Genomic DNA, 18,628 nt, shown 5'->3' with positions numbered 1-18,628 from the left:
AATTTAATTTAGGGTTCAGCTCCAGACATTGGTGGCTGAATAAAGTTGGAGTTGATTTGTGTATTCCAACTCCTTGATGAAGGTGAAATCAGCCATGACAGCTTCACTCAGGATATTTTCAAAAAGAGCTATTTGAAAAGCAAAAGTAACTGCTATTATTCTTGAATCAGAGACTTGGGGCCAAACCCCAAAGGCCATTGGGAAATGTTTCCTGCATCAGCCAACCTGATAGATTTGGTACTCTTATTTCTCTCTAGGGCAGTATTTATTCTTGTGTCTCACCATATAGACACAGTCACCCCCTCACACCACAGAATCTTCATTGTGAACAGCACCGAGTGGAAGGCAGGAGACCTGGGTTTGAGCCTCAGCTCTGCCACTGGCTTAATGTGTGGTCTTGGACAATCCATCACTCAATCAACTGTATTTACTGAGCCCTTTCTCTGTGCAGAGCACTGTACAAAGTGCTTGGCAGAGTACAATATGACAGAGTTGTCCCCTGCCTACAAGTTTACAGTTTAGGGTTGGGGGAAAAGACATTAAAAATAGATAAATTTCAGATAAGTCATTTAACTTCTCTAGGCCTTACTTTCTTCATTTGTAAATAATGACTGTGGTACTTGTTTAGTGCCACTATGTCCCAAGCACTGTATGAAGCACTAGGGTAGATACAGTGAGATCAATCACAGTCTCCATCCATAGGAAATAAGATCGTGAGCCGCAGGAACTGATCCCTAAATCTTGTATCTAGCTGCTATTGGATCCTAAAAAGCACTTCATAAATCAGACGATCTAAGCATAAGCAAGCAATATATTAGTAAATACGTAAATACTTTTACAATGAAAACAAATGAGGTTGGGCAGATCAGGCTACTCGATGAGGAAAATACTCGAAGAATTAAACAGGACAAACTTGCTCTGTGATGAGAAAGGAGACTGTTTAGTAAAGGAGAATGGAAAAAGAGTATCAGGTCTTCAATTTTAGAGTCATTTCTATATCCTAAGGGAAAACCTGCCCATTAACTCCATTACCCTAATTGTGCTCTGCTGAGTTCAGTTTTAGGGAGGAGCAAAGGAAAGTTAGTCAACTGGTGTGTTTTTCCCTTATTTGCTGCTCCTCCCTTGTCATGCATTTACTCATTCTTAGGAAGAAAGATTAACAGGGTTTTATTCCCCTCTCCCTCCGCACCAACCCTGTGAATCAAATTCCCACCAGTATTGAATTTAAAAGTCCACTAGAGTCTAAGCTCTTTGAGGGAAGGTATTTTATTTACCAACAGTACTGTATAAATCAATCAGTCATATTTATTGAGTGCTTACTGTGTGCAGAGCACTGTACTAAGCGCTTGGGAGAGTACAATATAACAGACATATTCCTTATCCACAATGAGCTTACAGTCTAGAGGGGGACGCAAACGTTAATATAAATAAATAAATAAATTACACATATGTATATAAGTGCTGTGGGGATGGGAGAGGGATAAATGCAGGGAGCAAGTCAGGGCAATGCAGAAGGAAGTGGAAGAAAAGACAAAGAGGGCTTAATCAGGGAAGGCCTCTTGTACTCTCTCAAGTGCTGAGTACAGTGCTCTGCCTACAGTGAGTGCTCAATGAATACCATTGATTAAGCTCTGAATAGAGTGGCAAGAGCTTGTATGAACCGAACAATTGATTGTATCTACTGAGCACTTTCTCTATGCATCTCACTATACTAAATGCTTGGGAGAATACAGTAGAGGTAAAAGACATGATTCCTGCCTTCAAGGAGTTTATATTCTAAATGAGGAGGTTGATCATGACCACGTACAGAGTCAGAGGCCTTTTGAATTCCACCCCCAGACTGATCCCAACAGTATGTAGATGAAAATACCCCCGGGTCCACTGATAAGAGTTGCTTTATCTGAAAGAAAATCCGAGGTGCCCTCACTGGGTCCTATGAAGACCAGTGAAGGGGGTCTCCGTTAATCTGTTGTGCTTGGATGTCAGCCAAGGGGGTCTTGGAAGCAGTGTGGTGTAATGGAAAGAGCAAGGGTCTGGGAGTCAGAAAGTCATGGGTTCTATTCCTGGCTTCACCCCTTGTCTGTTGTGTGACCTGGAGCAAGTCACATCACTTCTCTATGCCTCAGTTACTTCATCTGTAAAACAGGGATTGCGACTGTGAGGCCCATGTGGGACAGGGACAGTGTCCAACCCGATTTGCCTGAATCCACCCCAGTGCTTAGTACGGTACTTGGCACATAGTGCTTAATGAATACCATAATTATTATTATTATTATTGTTATTCTTTGGGTCTCACAGCCGCTGATCACCTTGGACAACAGCATTTCCTTCACCTTCACCACAGAAGGCATGAACACCATCACGGTCCAGGTCTCGTCAGGGAACGCCCTCATCCAGGACACCAAGGAGATCGCAGTGCATGGTAGGTGCATGCTCACCCTCACCAACGGAGCCCCAGTGGATCCGGAACAGTGAGAAGCCACTGGAGAACTGGCTCAGGAGCCGGCTTGGGCTGGCTGATAGTTGGAGATATTGAGGGAGAGGCAGAAATTCAGGAACAGCTGTTATCGATTTGACATTTTCTCCCAAGCAGACACATTTCTCCTCCATAATTGCATAACCTACATGTGAACAGGGAGAAAACAATGCAATGCGTCAATGGTTAAAAGCATGCCAGGCTGGAATTCTGAGATTGAAAGGAGCCCGATGTTCTATTCAATTTTATGCCATGATGTAGCTCTGTGTCTGGAAGGGAAATTTCATTATCAATGAGCCCTAGTCTACCAACTAAAACTCCTGAGAGGACAATAGTGCTCTCTTGGGAGCAGAGAAGGGATAAGCAATATTCTCATCATGCTTCCACCCCTATCCCACCCTTCCATTTTTGGTTGAAAGGGGCAGACAGGGCTGGACTGGCCTTGAAAACCTACCAGGAAATCTCCTGCATGAAAGTCCGAGTGGGTGAAAGGTGGTGTGAACAGAGGTGGGAGCTCCTCTCCTTCTGGCTGGTGCTCAGCCAGGGGGACCCCTGCTCTGGAGGGTCCTCTCCCTCCAGCTCATCCACCCCTCAGGGGTCTGGACAAGTCCTGGGTCGGGGCACACTGACCAGCCCTGGTTTGCACTGATGTCCATTCAGTTTCTCTCCAGAGTGTTTCTTGAAGGCCGGTGGACTAGAGTTGGAAAAGGAGCATAGTGGCAGCAGGTGTATTGGAGACAGAATCACTAGGGACTTATGACAGTCACCCCACCCTTGGCTACATTCTTGACAGCAGTATGTGCCATCCCTAATAGGTGCTGGTCTCATGTTTGCAGATGGAATTTCTGTTGCAGCTCCTGGGGGTTGAGGGAGGGGGAGCGGGGTGGGGAGGGAGGTGCGTGCCTGTGTACATATCTGTTTTTACCTTGACACCAATATGTGCCATCCCTAGCAGGGCACTGCATGACATGATCTCATTTTGCAGAGCGAATTTCCGTTGCAGCTCCTGGGCTCTGTGTATGTGTCTGTGTGTTTACATGCACATGCATCCTTAGCCGAATTGCACGTTCCAGAGCCAGAGTGGGTGTGGAGCTGGGCCTAAGACTGTCCTTCACCAATCTGTGGCCATTGGCTTGATGGATTACTCTACAGTCTAACCTCGAGTAATAATTCAATTCAGGTCCCGCTAGACTGCCTCTCTCCCATCCCAGTGAGGTGACAGGGAAAGGGAATTGAGGGAAAAATGATAAAACTACCCTTCCATTGTCCCCATTATTTGATCATTTTTGTAAAAGGCTATAAAATATCAGCTTTGGCAGCTAAATCACCCCCCTGCTGGGTTTTAGCAATTAATGCCTATTTTCAGGAAACAAATTACTTACATTAAGTGCTTATTCTCAGGAGCACAATGCATGACAAGGGGAGAACAAACCTATTTTCAATAACCAGCTTCAAATTTCTTTCTGATCTGCTTTTATTATTCAGTAATCACATGGCAATCGAAGGGAGATGGGCTAGAATTTCTTAGCTGGAACAGCTTGGAAACCCCCAAAATATGTAGCCACAGATATTCTCAGCTCTCACTCTTCTTTCTTCTCTGTGTGTCTCTGCTTCTTTCTGTCTCTGTATTTGTCTGCGTCTCTGTCTCTCCACCTGCCTCTGCCTCTCTTTGTGTCTCTTTATCTTGGTGTCTTTCTCCTTACCCTTCTGTCTCTGTCTCCCTGTCTCTCATCTGTCTCTGTTTCTGTCCCTTTCCATCACTCCCTCCCTCCACAGAATATTTCCAGTCACAGCTCTTGTCATTTTCTCCAAATCTGGATTTCCACAATCCTGACATCCCTGAGTGGAGGCAAGATGTTGGCAGAGTCATCAAGCAAGCACTGACCAAGGTAGGTGGCTTTTCTGCTTGGGCAATTGAGGAAAAATGGAAAATACATGAGGATATTCAGGGATGAATTATCAAAAGAAAGAAAAAAGAAGTTACACAGTTTTGAGAGGCAGTTTCTTTTTCCAGATTCAGGCACCACCATCCTCCACTGTATCATAGTCCCTGTCCTACAAGAAGCTCCCAATGTAAGGAAAATGGTATTATAATAATAATAATAATGCTAAAAAGTGGTATTTATTAAGTATTTATTAGGTGCAAAGCACTGTACTAGTTCTGAGGTAGATACAAGATAATCAGGTCCTGCATGAGACTCAGAGTCTTACTAGGAGGGAGAACTGGAAATGCATCCCCATTTTGCAGATGAGGGAACTGAGGGTGAGGTAAGTGGCAGAGCTGGGTTAGAACCCAGGGCCCCTGAATTTATGGCTACTTGTTCAGTAAAGACGCAAGCGATGAGACTAACATACATATGATTGAGGGCCACCTGGCAGCTCTTTAAAGCACCATGGGCTCCTGCCTTTTGAATCTCACTGCGGCAAAACTCCAAGCCACTTGAATGAAAGTTGTAATTAGTGAAAGTGGTTCTCTGTAGACAATGTGCTCTCTAGGTTTGATTGTCACTTTAAAGTGGATAGCAAATGTTTCTTCCATGTTCTGACTCTCCTGCCCACACCTGGCAGGAATTGCCAGGGTCATGTGGAAATTCCAAAGTCCAACCTCAACCACTTGGCCTTGATCGCTTTGAGTCTCATTAGGGTGAGATTTCAACAGGTTGTGGTTCCCAGGCTATCAGAGAAGATTGGCACACTGCCAAAAGGGACTTGGACAGTGGGTTTTTCAGGAAACCCATAGCTCATCTTTTACCCTCCATCAAGCTGACTCACCGATTTAGAAGCTGACTCTCCAGTTTGTGGATTATCCAGGCCTCTGGCTGCCCCATTTTTTCAGCTCTCTGTTGGCTCTTTCCCATCTTCTGCTTATTAATAAGGGCACTGGATAGCATGCCTAGGATACAGAGGAAATGAGAGAGGTGCAAAGGAAAATTTGAATAACTCTTGGCTCTCTGTAGTTTTTAGGTGACTTTGGGGAACCCATGTCTAAGGAGGAGACGCTGAGGATGTTGGATGCGGAGACTAACTGATGTTATTTGAGCCTGGGGCTTTGGAGAACAGGGAAGGAAGCAGTATGTGGCCAGGGAGGCCTAGGGGTTTTGTAGGCCCAAAGTTGGCACTATCAGTGGGGTTTCTGATACCTGATGATTCTTGAAACATATTTAACCCTTCTCTCAAAGAAGGTGATCTTCAAGAGGGTACTTAACTCTTCCCTCAAAGAAATGGTAAAATTTACATTAGAGGATCTTAATCAGGTCCCATAAAAAAGCTTCACTGTGGGGGAAGAGTGGGGAGAGGGTGAAAACTAGTTACGATCTGCGGGTTACAATCACTTTTGCTCCACCTCACCCCCTCAGATAGAAGAGAGTGGATCAATATCATTGGTATTTATTGAATACTTATTGTGTGCAGAACACTCTACTAAGTAATAATAATAATAATAATGTTGGTATTTGTTAAGCGCTTACTATGTGCCAAGCACTGTTCTAAGCGCTGGGGTAGACACAGGGGAATCAGGTTGTCCCACGTGGGGCTCACAGTCTTAATCCCCATTTTACAGATGAGGGAACTGAGGCACAGAGAAGTTAAGTGACTTGCCCACAGTCACACAGCCGACAAGTGGCAGAGCTGGGATTCGAACTCATGAGCCCTGACTCCAAAGCCCACACTCTTTCCACTGAGCCACGCTGCCTAAGTGCTTGGGGGACTACAATACAACAGAGTTGATAGACACTATCCCTCCCCACAGTTTATAGAGGATGAAGCGTGGATGGAATGGATGTGAATGTCTAAGCCATGTTGACAGGTTTAAAGCTAGTCCACACCAACCCTTTCTGGACACCTTTGCAGGTGACCAGCATTCCCGAAGACCAGATTTTAGTTGCAGTGTTTCCTGGCCTTCCCACTTCAGCTGAACTCTTCATCTTGCCTGTCAAAAACTTGACAGAGAGGAGGAAAGGAAGCGAAGCTGACCTGGAGCAGGTAAGTAAGGCAGTGAAGGGGAGTCCCTCACCGCTCCCCCCTCTCCGATAAAATATATTTGAATAGTTGTCCTTCGTATTTGAAGATGTACCCCTCAGATGGTGAAGGTCACCTTTGAGTATGTGTGTGCCTGAAAAGACCATTGTGGGCTCCACAAAATTGTCCTTTGAAGTGTTTTTGTAATCATAGAAGAGAGTCAGGGCGATCCACCTACATTATGAGTCACATCCTAATGTGTCATCTGACTTCTTGGCTGTCTGCTTCTCTTCCTAGCCCAAGATTGCCTGGGAACAAGCAAGGAGGTTGCTTGGGTTCCATACCATGTTCTGTAGGCTATAGGAGATAGGCAGCCCTTGTATCTCCCCCACCCCCCTTCCCAGGTTGATCTCGGCAGACTGAACTTACAGGTATTGCCTCCTCTGAGCTTTCATGAAAAAGTTCCCAGCTTGGTAACCCTACCACTTTAAAGCTGCACCAGGAAGAAAATGAGTAATTTTTAACATGATGCCCAGAGAAGGTGGGTGGAAGAGAGAGTTATCATCACTTGGGAACAGCGTTGGGTCAGGAAACAACTTTCCATGAGGTAACCAGAAGGCCTTGAGAATCAGTGTCACTATCAAGTGGCCACCACAGCACTGCCCCTTGCCCTAGCAAGGACATGGTAATAATAATGATAATAATAATAATTTGTGGTATTTGTCAAGCACTTTGACTCAAACACTGTACTAAGTGCTGGAATAGCTGATCAAGTTGGATCCCTGTCCTGAATGGGCCTCCACAGTCTAAGTAGGAAGGATAAGAGGTATTGAATCCCCATTTCACAGATGATGAAACTGAGGCACAGAGAAGTTAAGGAAATTGTCCAGCACAGCAGGTAAGTGACAGAGCTGGGGTTAAAACCCAGATCCTCTGACTCCCAAGCCCATTCTCTTTTCACTAGACCACACCACTTCCTCCTGATTCTAGATGTCTTTGTGCACTGAGCAACCGGACCTAAACTAAAGGGCTCGGCTTTTCCTTTACAAATACTCTTGTCCTCTGGCTTGGTGGCTGTGACATCCACATGGTCAGCCCTGTGCTACGGCCAAGACGGGGATGGGAAATGGAGTGAGCAGTACAAAAAACATTTAAAGTAGGTGAATATTTTCCTTTCCTTTCTGTTGCTGTTCTTTCTGAGTCCTGGGTAATTTTGATCTTTGGCATTGTTGCCCATCATATCCACTCAGAGCTAACATCTGGGAGAAGACCACACCTCGGACAGCAGAGGAGAACACTAAAGTCGACCCAAAATAAATCAGAAGACCCAACTCATATATTACTTTTACAAGACTTCTTTATTGTCAAATAGCAAGTGGCATGTGTGAACTATATTTGGGAGTTACAATATCCATCCATTTAGATAAATGATAAATACACTGATGAATAGCTGCTGTGATATTAAGGCAGGTAAGGCAAGATAAGAGCGAGGAACAACAGCCCGAGTCTGCTAAAGCTTGCTCGCTGGCATTACGGAGTGATTAAATCAACTTTATAAATTGTGAGGTTTCCTGGGAAAAAAATGTATTCCCAGAGAGGTTAGGCCAGACGTGACTTTTTCTGCTCTGCCCTTTTTGTGCACCAGACACCAAATTAAGGGCTCCTTGGGGACTCTTCTGGCCCACTGGGTTCATGCATGGAAAAGGATGAGGAATTAACTTACCTCTTGCCAGAGGAGCAAAGAAGTGTGTTTTCCCAGACCCCAGGGTGGCTCCTTTAGGGAGGCTGGCTAAGGCATCCAGCTGGTTTAACTGGATAAAGGAGGGAGATGCCTGGGTCAAGAGGAGGGGAAAGGAGAGGTGGGGTTTGTGTGGGGGTGGTTGGGGGAGGGGTATGGCTATTGTCTTAGCCTCATAAAATGAATGTTTTCTCTCTACTCCGAAAGAGCACCCTGTGAGGATTAGTCGTTTGATGCTCTTGTTCCCCCACAGTCTTTCATGCCCCTTTACCTTGCAGGTTGTAGAGGTCCTGTTTAATGCTCTGAACCAGAACTTGGTTCAGTTTGAGCTGAGGCCTGGCGTCCAAGTCATTGTATACGTCACTCAACTGACATTAGGTAAGTCTGGGGTCCTAGGTACGGAAGTGTGTGTGTGTATGTATTCATTCTGTGGGAACATTTCCTTTAGGTCTCTTGTTTCACCTTTCCCCTCCCCTTGCTGGCTCAATTGTCTCTATCTGTTGCCAAATTATACATTCCAAGTGCTTAGTACAGTGCTCTGCACACAGTAAGCGCTCAATAAATACAATTGAATGAATGTGGGGGAGGAACCCTGCAGTGGTACAACGGAAAATGTCCTTTATAGAATAGTTTATGCCAGGTTCACTCATTCATTCAATCGTATTTATTGAGTGATTATTGTGTGCAAAGTACTGTTCTAGGGCTTGGAAAAGTACAATACCACAATAAACAGACACATTCCCTGCCCACAACAAGCTTACAGTCTAGAGGGAGTAAGCTGTGCTGAAGTTCAAGTCCAATATGTCATTCATTCAATCATATTTATTGAGCGCTTACTGTGTGCAGAGCACTGTATTAAGTGCTTGAAAAGTACAATTCAACAACAGAGAGAGACAATCCTGCCCACAATAGGTTCACAGGCTAGAAGAGGGGAGACAGATATCAGACAAGCAAAACAGGCATTAATATAAATAAATAGATATGTACATATATACACAAGTGCTGAGGGGTGAAGGGGAGTAGAGCAAAGGGAGTGAGTCGGGGAGAGGTTTGGGGGAAGGGGGAACTGAGGAAAAGGAGGAGGTGAGTCTTCAGATTAGTGTTTGTCCAATGCTCACCTCATACTTTTTTAAGGTTAAGTGCTTCCTATGTGTCAAACACTGTTCTAAGCGCTGGGATAGGTACATGAGAAGCAGCATGGCCTAGTGGAAAGAGCACTGGCCTGGAAGTCAGAGGACATGGGTTTTAATCCCGGTTCCTCCATTTATCAGCTGTGTGAATTTGGGCAAGTCACTTCACTTTTCTGTGCCTCAATTACATAATCTGTCAAATTTTGTTTGAGTCTGTGAGCCCACGTGGGACAGGGACTAGTCTGGGATTGGAGAGAAGGGTCAGTTTTAAAACTAATTTTTTGTGCCTGGGGGCTTCCCTTGAGGAACGAACGCTGTCTTTTTCAAACAGTTCTTTTTAGCAGAATAGCCTCCATAATACCGTCGGGAAGGCACAGATTCCAAGCTTTGTTTTACTAGAATCTGGCGAAGGATCATAATAAAACATTTCATTAGTATTTTACCTTATGTCCTCAGGCGAGAAAAGAATAATCACAGGAAGATGTTGTTTTAGCAGAGTAACATTCCTTGTCTCCTCCCTATAATGAAATGCCACCATTGCAGAGATTGCACCCACTTAACTATTTAGGTGAGAAACAGTGAGCTTCTGGAAGCAAAGCTGAGCGGGACTCCTGTTCCATTAAGGAATCCTCTGACTTGCTCCGCGTAATAGGAGAGCCTTGGTTTCAAAGAGTGGGAATCAATCTTCCGAACGGTCATTGGCTGTGCTCAGGCGGCAGACCCCTGATCAGAAAATAATGAAGTGGCTGCTGTGGTGACGGGAACAGCCTCGCCTTCTGGCTCGGGGTCTGTGTCCTCCTCCGGCTCTGAATGGAACTTGGTTTTTTTCTCCCCTTGCAGCCCCTCTCGTGGATGCCAGCACGGGCCACAGCAGCTCAGCGATGTTGATGCTCTTATCCGTGGTGTTCGTGGGTTTGGCAGTCTTTCTGATCTACAAGTTTAAAAGGTATGTTAGGAAAGCCTCAATCAGGCTGGTTTTTTTATCTAGTGAATGTGTTTTAGGAACTGTACCTTTGCCATTTTAAGGTTTCATCTGCACTCTTCCTGAGCACTGTCAAGTACTTGTGTCTCTGCCCCCTTCACCACATGCCCCCCCACAATTAGTCAATCAATCACTGACATTCATTGCGCACTTACTCTGTAGATAGCACCTGGAAGAATACAATAGTGTTAATAGACATACTCCCTGCCCTTGAGAGCTTACAATCTAGCAGCAGAACAGACATTAAGATGGATAGCAGGTATGTGTCTTTTGGCTTCACCAAAAGGTCTCACAGTATATCAAGGCAGAAGAGATAGTTAATCTCCATTTTCAGATGAGGAAACAAAGGCACAGAGAAGTTAAGTGACTTCTCCAAGGCAAGTAGTGAGCTGAGATTAGAACCTAGTTTCTCTGACGGCTATGCCGCATTGAGTCCAATGAAGATTGATCTTTCCTTCCTCAGAATTCCATTGATTGTCTTCTGTATGTATGTTTTGAATTTGATACATTAGCCAATGGAAAGCTGAAGTCTGCAAGAGCCTGGTACCTCGCAGAAACGCAATTTGCTAATGTACCTGTAGCCACAGCCAATGAATGGGGTAAAAGTCAAAACAGAAGAGCAGCAAGAGGACAATTTCATTTTCATATGAGATGGTCCATCAGTCAAGAATATTTATTGAGCACTTATGTGCAGATACTGTACTAAGAGCTTGGAGAGTACAGTAGAGTTAACAGTGTGTCATTTTAGCAAAGCCAATAGATGTTTCTCACTGAACTGATCAGATTGTTACCCACAAACATTTCCATTATAATGGTTCAGTTTCCCTTTCAGGGATCAGCATTTACCTAATTTAGTTCTTATAGCATTCTGGGACTTGTGAAATGCCGGTACAAGAGACTTCAACTCTATCCTGTCCCTGACTCCCTCTCTACTGCCAGTCCCCACATTCAGGGCCACCAAGAGACAGACTTGGTAGAGTGCCCAGGCAGCTGGATCAGCTGGACATAAGTAGGTATGATGGGCCCAATGAAATCCTCTAAGTGAAGGAAAAGGGAAAGAGTTCCCTTAGGTTGCTTTCATTTTGTTGCTTTTGGGGCTTTTGTTTTTAGATTTTTTAAATCCTGGCTCCAAATCAGCAGAGCCTCCCCCTCCTTCTCCACTTCTGATTAATGCTATTCTTCAGAGGCCCTGTTTCCACCCAGGCCAGAGGGCTTTAAGCAGGGAAGGCAGCAGTTCACAGTTGAGAGCTTTTAAAGAATTCTTCTGCTGCCCAAGGCTACCCTATTCACATGCTAATTAGAATCGATATACAGATAAATATTATCCAACTGTCAGCTCTGTTTTTTCTAATCAATTTGAAAACTCATTACTCTGAATGGCAAAAAAATGTTTTTATGGTTATGTGTGTTCGTCAGACTTCTTAAGACAATTTGAAGGGTTGTTATAAGATGATGCTTAAAGCCATGGTCAATAATAATATTAACTATCGCTATAAGTGCTAAGAACTATGTGAAAATCCTAGCTCTGCTTGTACCAAACCAGGTAGGTGTGGAATAGCACCTGTTCAAAAGTCAATTGCTAAGACTATTTGTTAGGCTCTTACTAGGTGTCAAGCACTGTTCTAAGTGCTGGGATAGATACAAGTTAATTGGGTTGGACACAGTCTCTTTCCCACTTGGGGCTTCCAGTCTAATTGTTCCGGTTAGTCGCTGCAGAAAATTAATGGCAGGGAAAAGCTGAACCAAGTACCTAAAGGAAAAGGGCTCTTTTCCTTGATAAAATCAAAACTTCCAGTAGAAAACCCATCAATGTGGCCCCTGCTCTTCATAGCCTTTGTTTGTGGACCGACTCAAGGCACCAGTCGGACTCCTCCACTGGCACGGCAATTTTGCTGCAGCTCTTTTTTCCCCGTTAATCTTTAAGACTTTCCATTCAGGCATCAGCAGTGCCCGACTGGTAGAGTCTGGATTACCCACCCCAGGGGCCAGGTATTTCTTCCCTCTTGTTGTGGAAACTTCCTCAGAAATGTATACATCTTCTGGCTTTTCCAGATCATTGGCTTTGGTGCCTTTCAAAATGAAACCGTTCTCACTCAACTACCCGTTTCATTGCTCTCAGGGACTGATCAGCAGGAGGGTGAAGGCAGAGGCACTTTTCTGGCCCTAAACCACACTTTAAACAAATGTTCCACCACAGGCATCAGCTACTAACCTGTCTGGTGGCTATTATCTACTGCCTTGAGTTACCAAGCAAAGATAGGAAACAGATATTACCTTTTTCTCAAAGGTTGGCATAAGGGGACTGCCTTTCAAAGCATGGATCCAGGAGCTCAACAAATTGGGTTTCTAGAGAACACTCTGCAACTGGCTCTGATTTCTGCAGTCTCCAGTATGGTTTCAAATGACCTCCTGGCTACTCCCTTGCTTCAGTGCACATTGCCATCTCTAAACACATTGAGAAGCTCTTACTTGCTTACCAGCCTGGTCAGAAGTTTTACTGTCTCCTAGTCCCGTGGCCTCCAGACTCTGTCCTTTCTTTCGCCCTCCCGGCAGATAGATTCAGCTGTTTGCAGAATGGCAACTTCTACCAAGAGAAGCATAGATCCTGAGAGGCACATTAAGACATTGGGTAATAATAGAGTGAAAAGCTGTTTAAAACTTCATTTCAAATAATGATAATTGACTCTGGGGACAGAGCCATCGGTTCTTTTATTAGTAAAGGTTCCAAGTCCTAATTCTAAATTTTTGTTGGGAACAAAAAGAACAGGCATCAGCATGAGTTTTTCATTCTGTACATTTAAGTTACTTGCCTTTCCTGGGGCTGCAGCGATAGATTTCACACTGATGGGCAGAGCAAAATTGGGGACTGACAGTAAGCTGGAAGAAAACCAAAACTTTGGACTAGCCTGCACCAAGAAAATGCTTCAGTCTACCAAAGATGGTTTTCAGTAACACTGAACTTAGTGCCTTAGTGCTATCACTGAATTCTGCTACCTTTACATTGCTGCACTGATAGATGGGAAATAGAAAACCTTATGAAGAAGGCCAGTTTAACCTTTGGGAGACTGAGAGTGTGGTGGCCATGAGGCACTAGGCTTTATACTCAACTAAGGGCCTGCAAAAGTATTCCACTTTCTTTTGGCTCTGAGAATTGGACAAATCATGAAAATTTTAGCCAGTACCATCTTCAGCTCATGTGGACATGATCAGTGTGCTTTACCTGCATAGATCTAGGGTCCATCCAACCTTGGCTTCAATTCCCAACTGGGAAATCAAGAACACTTGAGGAACTGTAGATATGGACTTCTTTTTCTTCAGGGTTTGAGAGGCATCTTTAAATGTTCCTAAACAATTTTTCCCCAAACTTCGGGGTTATCCCAGTTCTCCATGGAAGCCAAAATATGGAGAACAGAAAGAAAAGACAGTATTATTCAATGAATTTATAGAATGGCTTCCTGCTTTTCATTCAATTCACTGCTTGAATGGTTTTAGATTTGGAACATGCTAACTTTCACGGTTAATGTAATTGGCATAAAATCTGAATCCATTTTCTCAAAGCTCTTTGGTGGACGACATAAGATGCAGTTTCTCTCATGGGATTTTCCTTAACCCTTCCTATACCCAAGTTATCTTTCCCTTTTAGCCCTGCCAGCAGCAACAGTGTGAACAGCAGATGCCCAGCTGCTGCTGCGGCCTCCTAAAAGCTGTCCCTACTCTAGCCCTAAACATTTTAACAGAGCAGCAATTGCTGAATGTATCTTTCTCTTAAGTACTTCAGCATAGCTGATACCTGTTCACCTCAACCTGGCTAATCCTCAGCATCCAAAGTGAGATTTTAAAGAGTACAGCTCTTCACATCTTCTACTCTCTCAAGCAGACAGGAGCCCCAATGCGTAGAATAGGCAATCTCTTTTCCACAGTTTCTGACTCCAGCCTCCCTCTTTCCTATTCCCAATTTGGCATCTCCCTTAACCCAGGGTTTAGACTGATACCCTTGTTTCCAGTGGCCTAATGCATCTGGAATCTCTATTCCTATTCCGTTTTGCTGCAGGAAAATCCCATGGATTAACATTTATGCCCAAGTCCAACATGACAAGGAGCAGGAGATGATCGGATCTGTCAGCCAAAGTGAAAATGCCCCCAAAATCACCCTCAGTGACTTCACAGATCCAGAGGAGCTGCTGGACAAAGAGCTGGACACCCGGGTTATAGGTAAGCAAGTATCTTGGCCTCTTGCCCATGCTCTCTCTGTTAAATCAGTAGAAGGAAGGTAAGGGCTTTAGCCAAAGCATATATTTCTATAGAATACTCCACCTACCTTTCTTTGGGGGTCAGGATCTTTACAATCAACAGAAAGCACAACTGGGAATGAGGATATCTGTGGGCGTTTTTTAAAGTTAATTAAGGGTTTGTTTTAAGATCCAGAAAGTCAGATGACTGAAGGTATGCCTTTGGTACAGGTTTGGTAGGAGGCACCATACGGGGCATTGCCCAGAATTTCAAGGGAAGGGTAAGTCACTTGCCCTGCCTTTGAGACTACATTCCATAAAGTTGGTCTGAAAGACAGAACCCCCACTGGATATATTAGGCAAATTCATACATTTCCCAAATTAATTGAACCTGAGAAGTCTTGTGAGACGGTTCGGATGGAATTTCTTCCTGGGGCATTCTCTGAGCAGGTCTCTTCCTCATTGGTGTGGTTTTTGGACCAATCTTGTCTTCCCAGAAGGCCTCTGGCAAGCGAGGAAAACAGGTGATAAAACCATTACAGAAAAGTCTTGCAAATCTTTCCACTAATAATCATAACTAATAATTTCTTCACTAGAGAGGCCTAGTGAAGAAGCTCAGGACCAGGAGGCAGGAGGCCTGGGCCCAGTCATGGCTGTGCCATGGGTTTGCTGTGTCTATTTGAGAAAGTCACTTGCTATATCTGGGACTGCATTTTCTGGTCTGTAAAATGGGGATAAAATGCCTGCTCTCCCTCCTTTTTATATAATGAGTCATGAATGGAATAGAGACTGTGTTCAATTGGATTATCTTGTATTTAGTACAGTGTTTGGTGCATAGAAACTGCTTAATAAATGTCATTGTTAAAATACCAAATAATTTACCTAAAGCTAGCAAAAAACAGACTTTAAAGCAAAGACTAGTGATTTACCTAAGGGGCCTGGACTGAGCCTCACCTAGAGGGCTAAAAGTGCTATTAGCACTACAAGTCGTAGAAGGGTAAAGTTGTCTTTCAGTTCAAAGTCAGTGATGGTGTCGTAGACTTCTGGGTGCCCTGATTACACTGCTCAGTATATACCGTTGCGGGTTATTATAAGAGTCTGTGCTTCATCAAAGAGAAATTACGTGATGCCTGAGGTGGCCATAAAACCTAGGATGTTGAAGTCTTTTGGTTTAGGGCTAAGATGAAGAATTTGGGGTGGGACAAGAAGGGAAGACTGTGGTATGGGCCTCTAGCCTTCGCAAATAGGGCTTGAGCCTCATTCCCTCAACCCAGAAATGTGCCTCTCTCACATACACACGAACAGAGTGACTGTAAGTTTCTTGAGGGCACGGGACTATGTCTACTAACTCTGTTATCCTCTCCCAACAGCTTAGTACAAACCTCTGAATAGACTAATCTGCAGTCTGTTAATTAACAGATTTACAGCCACCTCCTCTACCTCATGCTCTGACCAGTTTTCTCCTGTCTGTCTTTTCTCTGTTTAGGAAGCATCGCCACTATTGCCAACAGTGAAAGCACAAAGGAAATCCCCAACTGCACTAGTGTTTAGAACTGAGAAGCCACTTGGTCTGAAATCTTTCTGACTTTTAATTTTTAACAATTATTGTTATTATTATGAGAAAGGAAAAACACGTCCTTTTTTATCTTTTGTTTACCAGGGCCCCCTTCATAAATGGTAGGTAGAAAATTGGCTTTGGAGAAAGACATTCTGATCAGAGGAAACAAAAATCACTGTATATGTGCTAAGGGGAAAGCCTGTTTTCCCCAGAACTGTTGTTTTATTCTGCCAGTGGCAGCTCAAGATGCAGGACTTTCTACGTCCTCCCACTGTCTTTACCTTCTTTTTTTAAAATACAAATTCTCCCATAGGTAAACAACAAGAACCATTTTGGATACACAGAGTGTGGGTTTTGGGGGTGGGGGTCGGTGACAACTCCTGAGAGCAGGGGCCTGTTTAGGAAAGGGGCCCTCCCCGGTGCATGGTGAGCCTGAGGAGACAGATGGTGGATTGTAGATAATTACAATGTAAATAGCCTTTTTATTTCTTGGGAAATAATTTAATGTTTAGTAAAAGGAAAAGAAATTCATGTGCACATACGTTCACACTGACACGCGTACACACGTACACACACACACACACACACACCGAATTGACCTACCAGCCAGAAACCTGTTTGAGATCTACAGGTCCTGGATCTATTTCAGTTGTCTGCCATAGTTAACCCTTTCTCTTTTGGGTCCACATTGTGTCTGCTTTCTATTTAGGTAATGAAGGACCTTGGAATATTTTCAAAAGGTGGAAAGTAATGGATGATTTCATAATGCACTTTAATTCTGCCTTTGCCTGGAACACTCATGGGATTAGAGCTTCACCCTCTGCCCGCAGCTCTAGACATGAATCGCAGCGAGGATGACAGAGCTGGGATGGCCAGGCCAGGTGGTGGAGGGGAGCCCCTATGCATTTTGGGCTCTGGTGATTAGTGGGGAGGGTTCTGGGATGTTCTTGGTCGGCATTACCCAATGCAAGCTCTCTGACATTGGGCAGGCACATCCGGCTACCCGTGGAACACCAATCTTCAACCCGCAGATGGGGGATTGGGTTAGAACAGTGCTTGGCACATAGGAAGTGCTTAACAAATACCGTCATCATCAACAGCATCAGAGGCTGAAGTTCTTTTGTTCTTGGGATTTTCCAGGTAAAATAGCGGGGCTTTCTCACTGAGGCCAAACAGAACATTCCAAACTGTCACAAACCACAGATCTCTTCAGGAAAGTTTTAAGGTGGGAAAAGGGGGTGTTTCCTCTCTTGAGGCACCAGAAAACAGCATGGGTATACAACATGCTTTCCCAAAATCCAGTAACTCAGCCCAGAAAATAGCACTGATCCTGTGCCTGGGGTCAGAGGGAAATCAGGTTGCAGAACTTCAATGGAATTTACTCAGCTAGTTCTTAGGCCCTTCCTGGCAGGTTTTATCTATCTGTTATGAGGAATTACAGCATGGGTTAGTTGTTAAAGATCAGGCAAATGCTTATTTAGCCTAGAGAGAAAAGGAGCCTAGAGAGAAAAAGGAGCAGAAGGAAGGAGTGGCCAGAGGAACTAAGAAGGGAGAATGGCATTGATAAATGGGTGAAAGGCAGGTAAAAGGTCAGGCAGTGGCCAAACAGAACATCTAGATTTGATTTTTTTTTTTTTTTGCAAAAAGATCTAGTCAAAGGCATCTACCTTCTTTAAAATCATGTACTTGTTTTTTCTCCCTCACTTGGGTTAATGAGACTGTTTTGTGAAGGGTAACAGCTGGCATGCCTTTTTTATTTTCTCATGATTTAGCACTTACGAACCAGTTCTGTTATTGGAGAGTGGTTTGACCCCAGGCTCGATGCACCGTTTTTGTTTCTAGAGCCGCTTGGCAAATGATATAGCATTTATAAGACCAAATTTGGTGCCTAAAGCCTTTTTTGAGTCTGAGTGTTTTACCCTCTTGAAAGAGTAGGCAGAGAAAATGAAATAGAAAAGTCTGGTCAGATGTTTGTCAGTTGACTTTAGTAAAGAAAGTTCTAACATTTCCTCTAAAGATTTTTAAGGGACTTTAAGGTTTCAGCCCTTGCTGTCTTGTTTTTAGGGTTAAATTGGGCAGACAACTGCAATACTTGTATTAAACTCAAGAACACAAATTGCATGAGTCATATCTATATATATATGCAGTATATATACACATATATACTGTTCTTGGTTTTATTGTTCCATTTGAATATTTCTACTGTAAAAAAAAAAAGGCAGTGGTTTTGAAATTGTTGAAAATAAATGTATTTTTGTACATCAAAGTTACCTACCTGACTGAACCGTCATCTGTTATTATTAGGTTGGGAAGGGGCCAGTGCGACTGTCAGTCTAGACAAAAAATATATGGTTTCTTTAGGATGGTAAACCAGGTCATTTAAACCCCATCATCTGTCATCAACTTTACATTCTCCTCTTCATGAATTATATTGATGACTTAGTGAAGTGACACTCTCATTTCTCTCCCTTCCCTCAGCCTCCTTCCCACTATGGTCATTAGTGAATGTCAGATTTGTCTCCACTTACCCAGTCGCTGATGAGGACCAGAAGAGAAAC

At 43.8% G+C, this 18,628-nt stretch overlaps 1 protein-coding gene across 1 annotated transcript in view; it reads left to right on the top strand.

The window, feature by feature from the left end:
• Nucleotides 1-18,340, top strand: part of SORCS3 (sortilin related VPS10 domain containing receptor 3) — a 400,591-nt gene extending 382,251 nt beyond the window's left edge. Inside the window, exons 21-27 of the mRNA XM_029080272.1 lie at nt 2,299-2,422; nt 4,253-4,365; nt 6,326-6,457; nt 8,450-8,549; nt 10,142-10,247; nt 14,335-14,495; nt 15,999-18,340. Of these exons, the coding sequence (XP_028936105.1) occupies nt 2,299-2,422; nt 4,253-4,365; nt 6,326-6,457; nt 8,450-8,549; nt 10,142-10,247; nt 14,335-14,495; nt 15,999-16,063 (801 nt within the window). The 3' untranslated portion in view covers nt 16,064-18,340. The remainder of the gene's footprint in view (nt 1-2,298; nt 2,423-4,252; nt 4,366-6,325; nt 6,458-8,449; nt 8,550-10,141; nt 10,248-14,334; nt 14,496-15,998) is intronic.
• Nucleotides 18,341-18,628: the final 288 nt, after the last annotated feature.

This window comes from Ornithorhynchus anatinus, chromosome 16, assembly GCF_004115215.2.
Source record: "Ornithorhynchus anatinus isolate Pmale09 chromosome 16, mOrnAna1.pri.v4, whole genome shotgun sequence".
Classification (NCBI taxonomy): domain Eukaryota; kingdom Metazoa; phylum Chordata; class Mammalia; order Monotremata; family Ornithorhynchidae; genus Ornithorhynchus; species Ornithorhynchus anatinus.
This window is presented reverse-complemented; position numbering and strand designations above follow the sequence as displayed.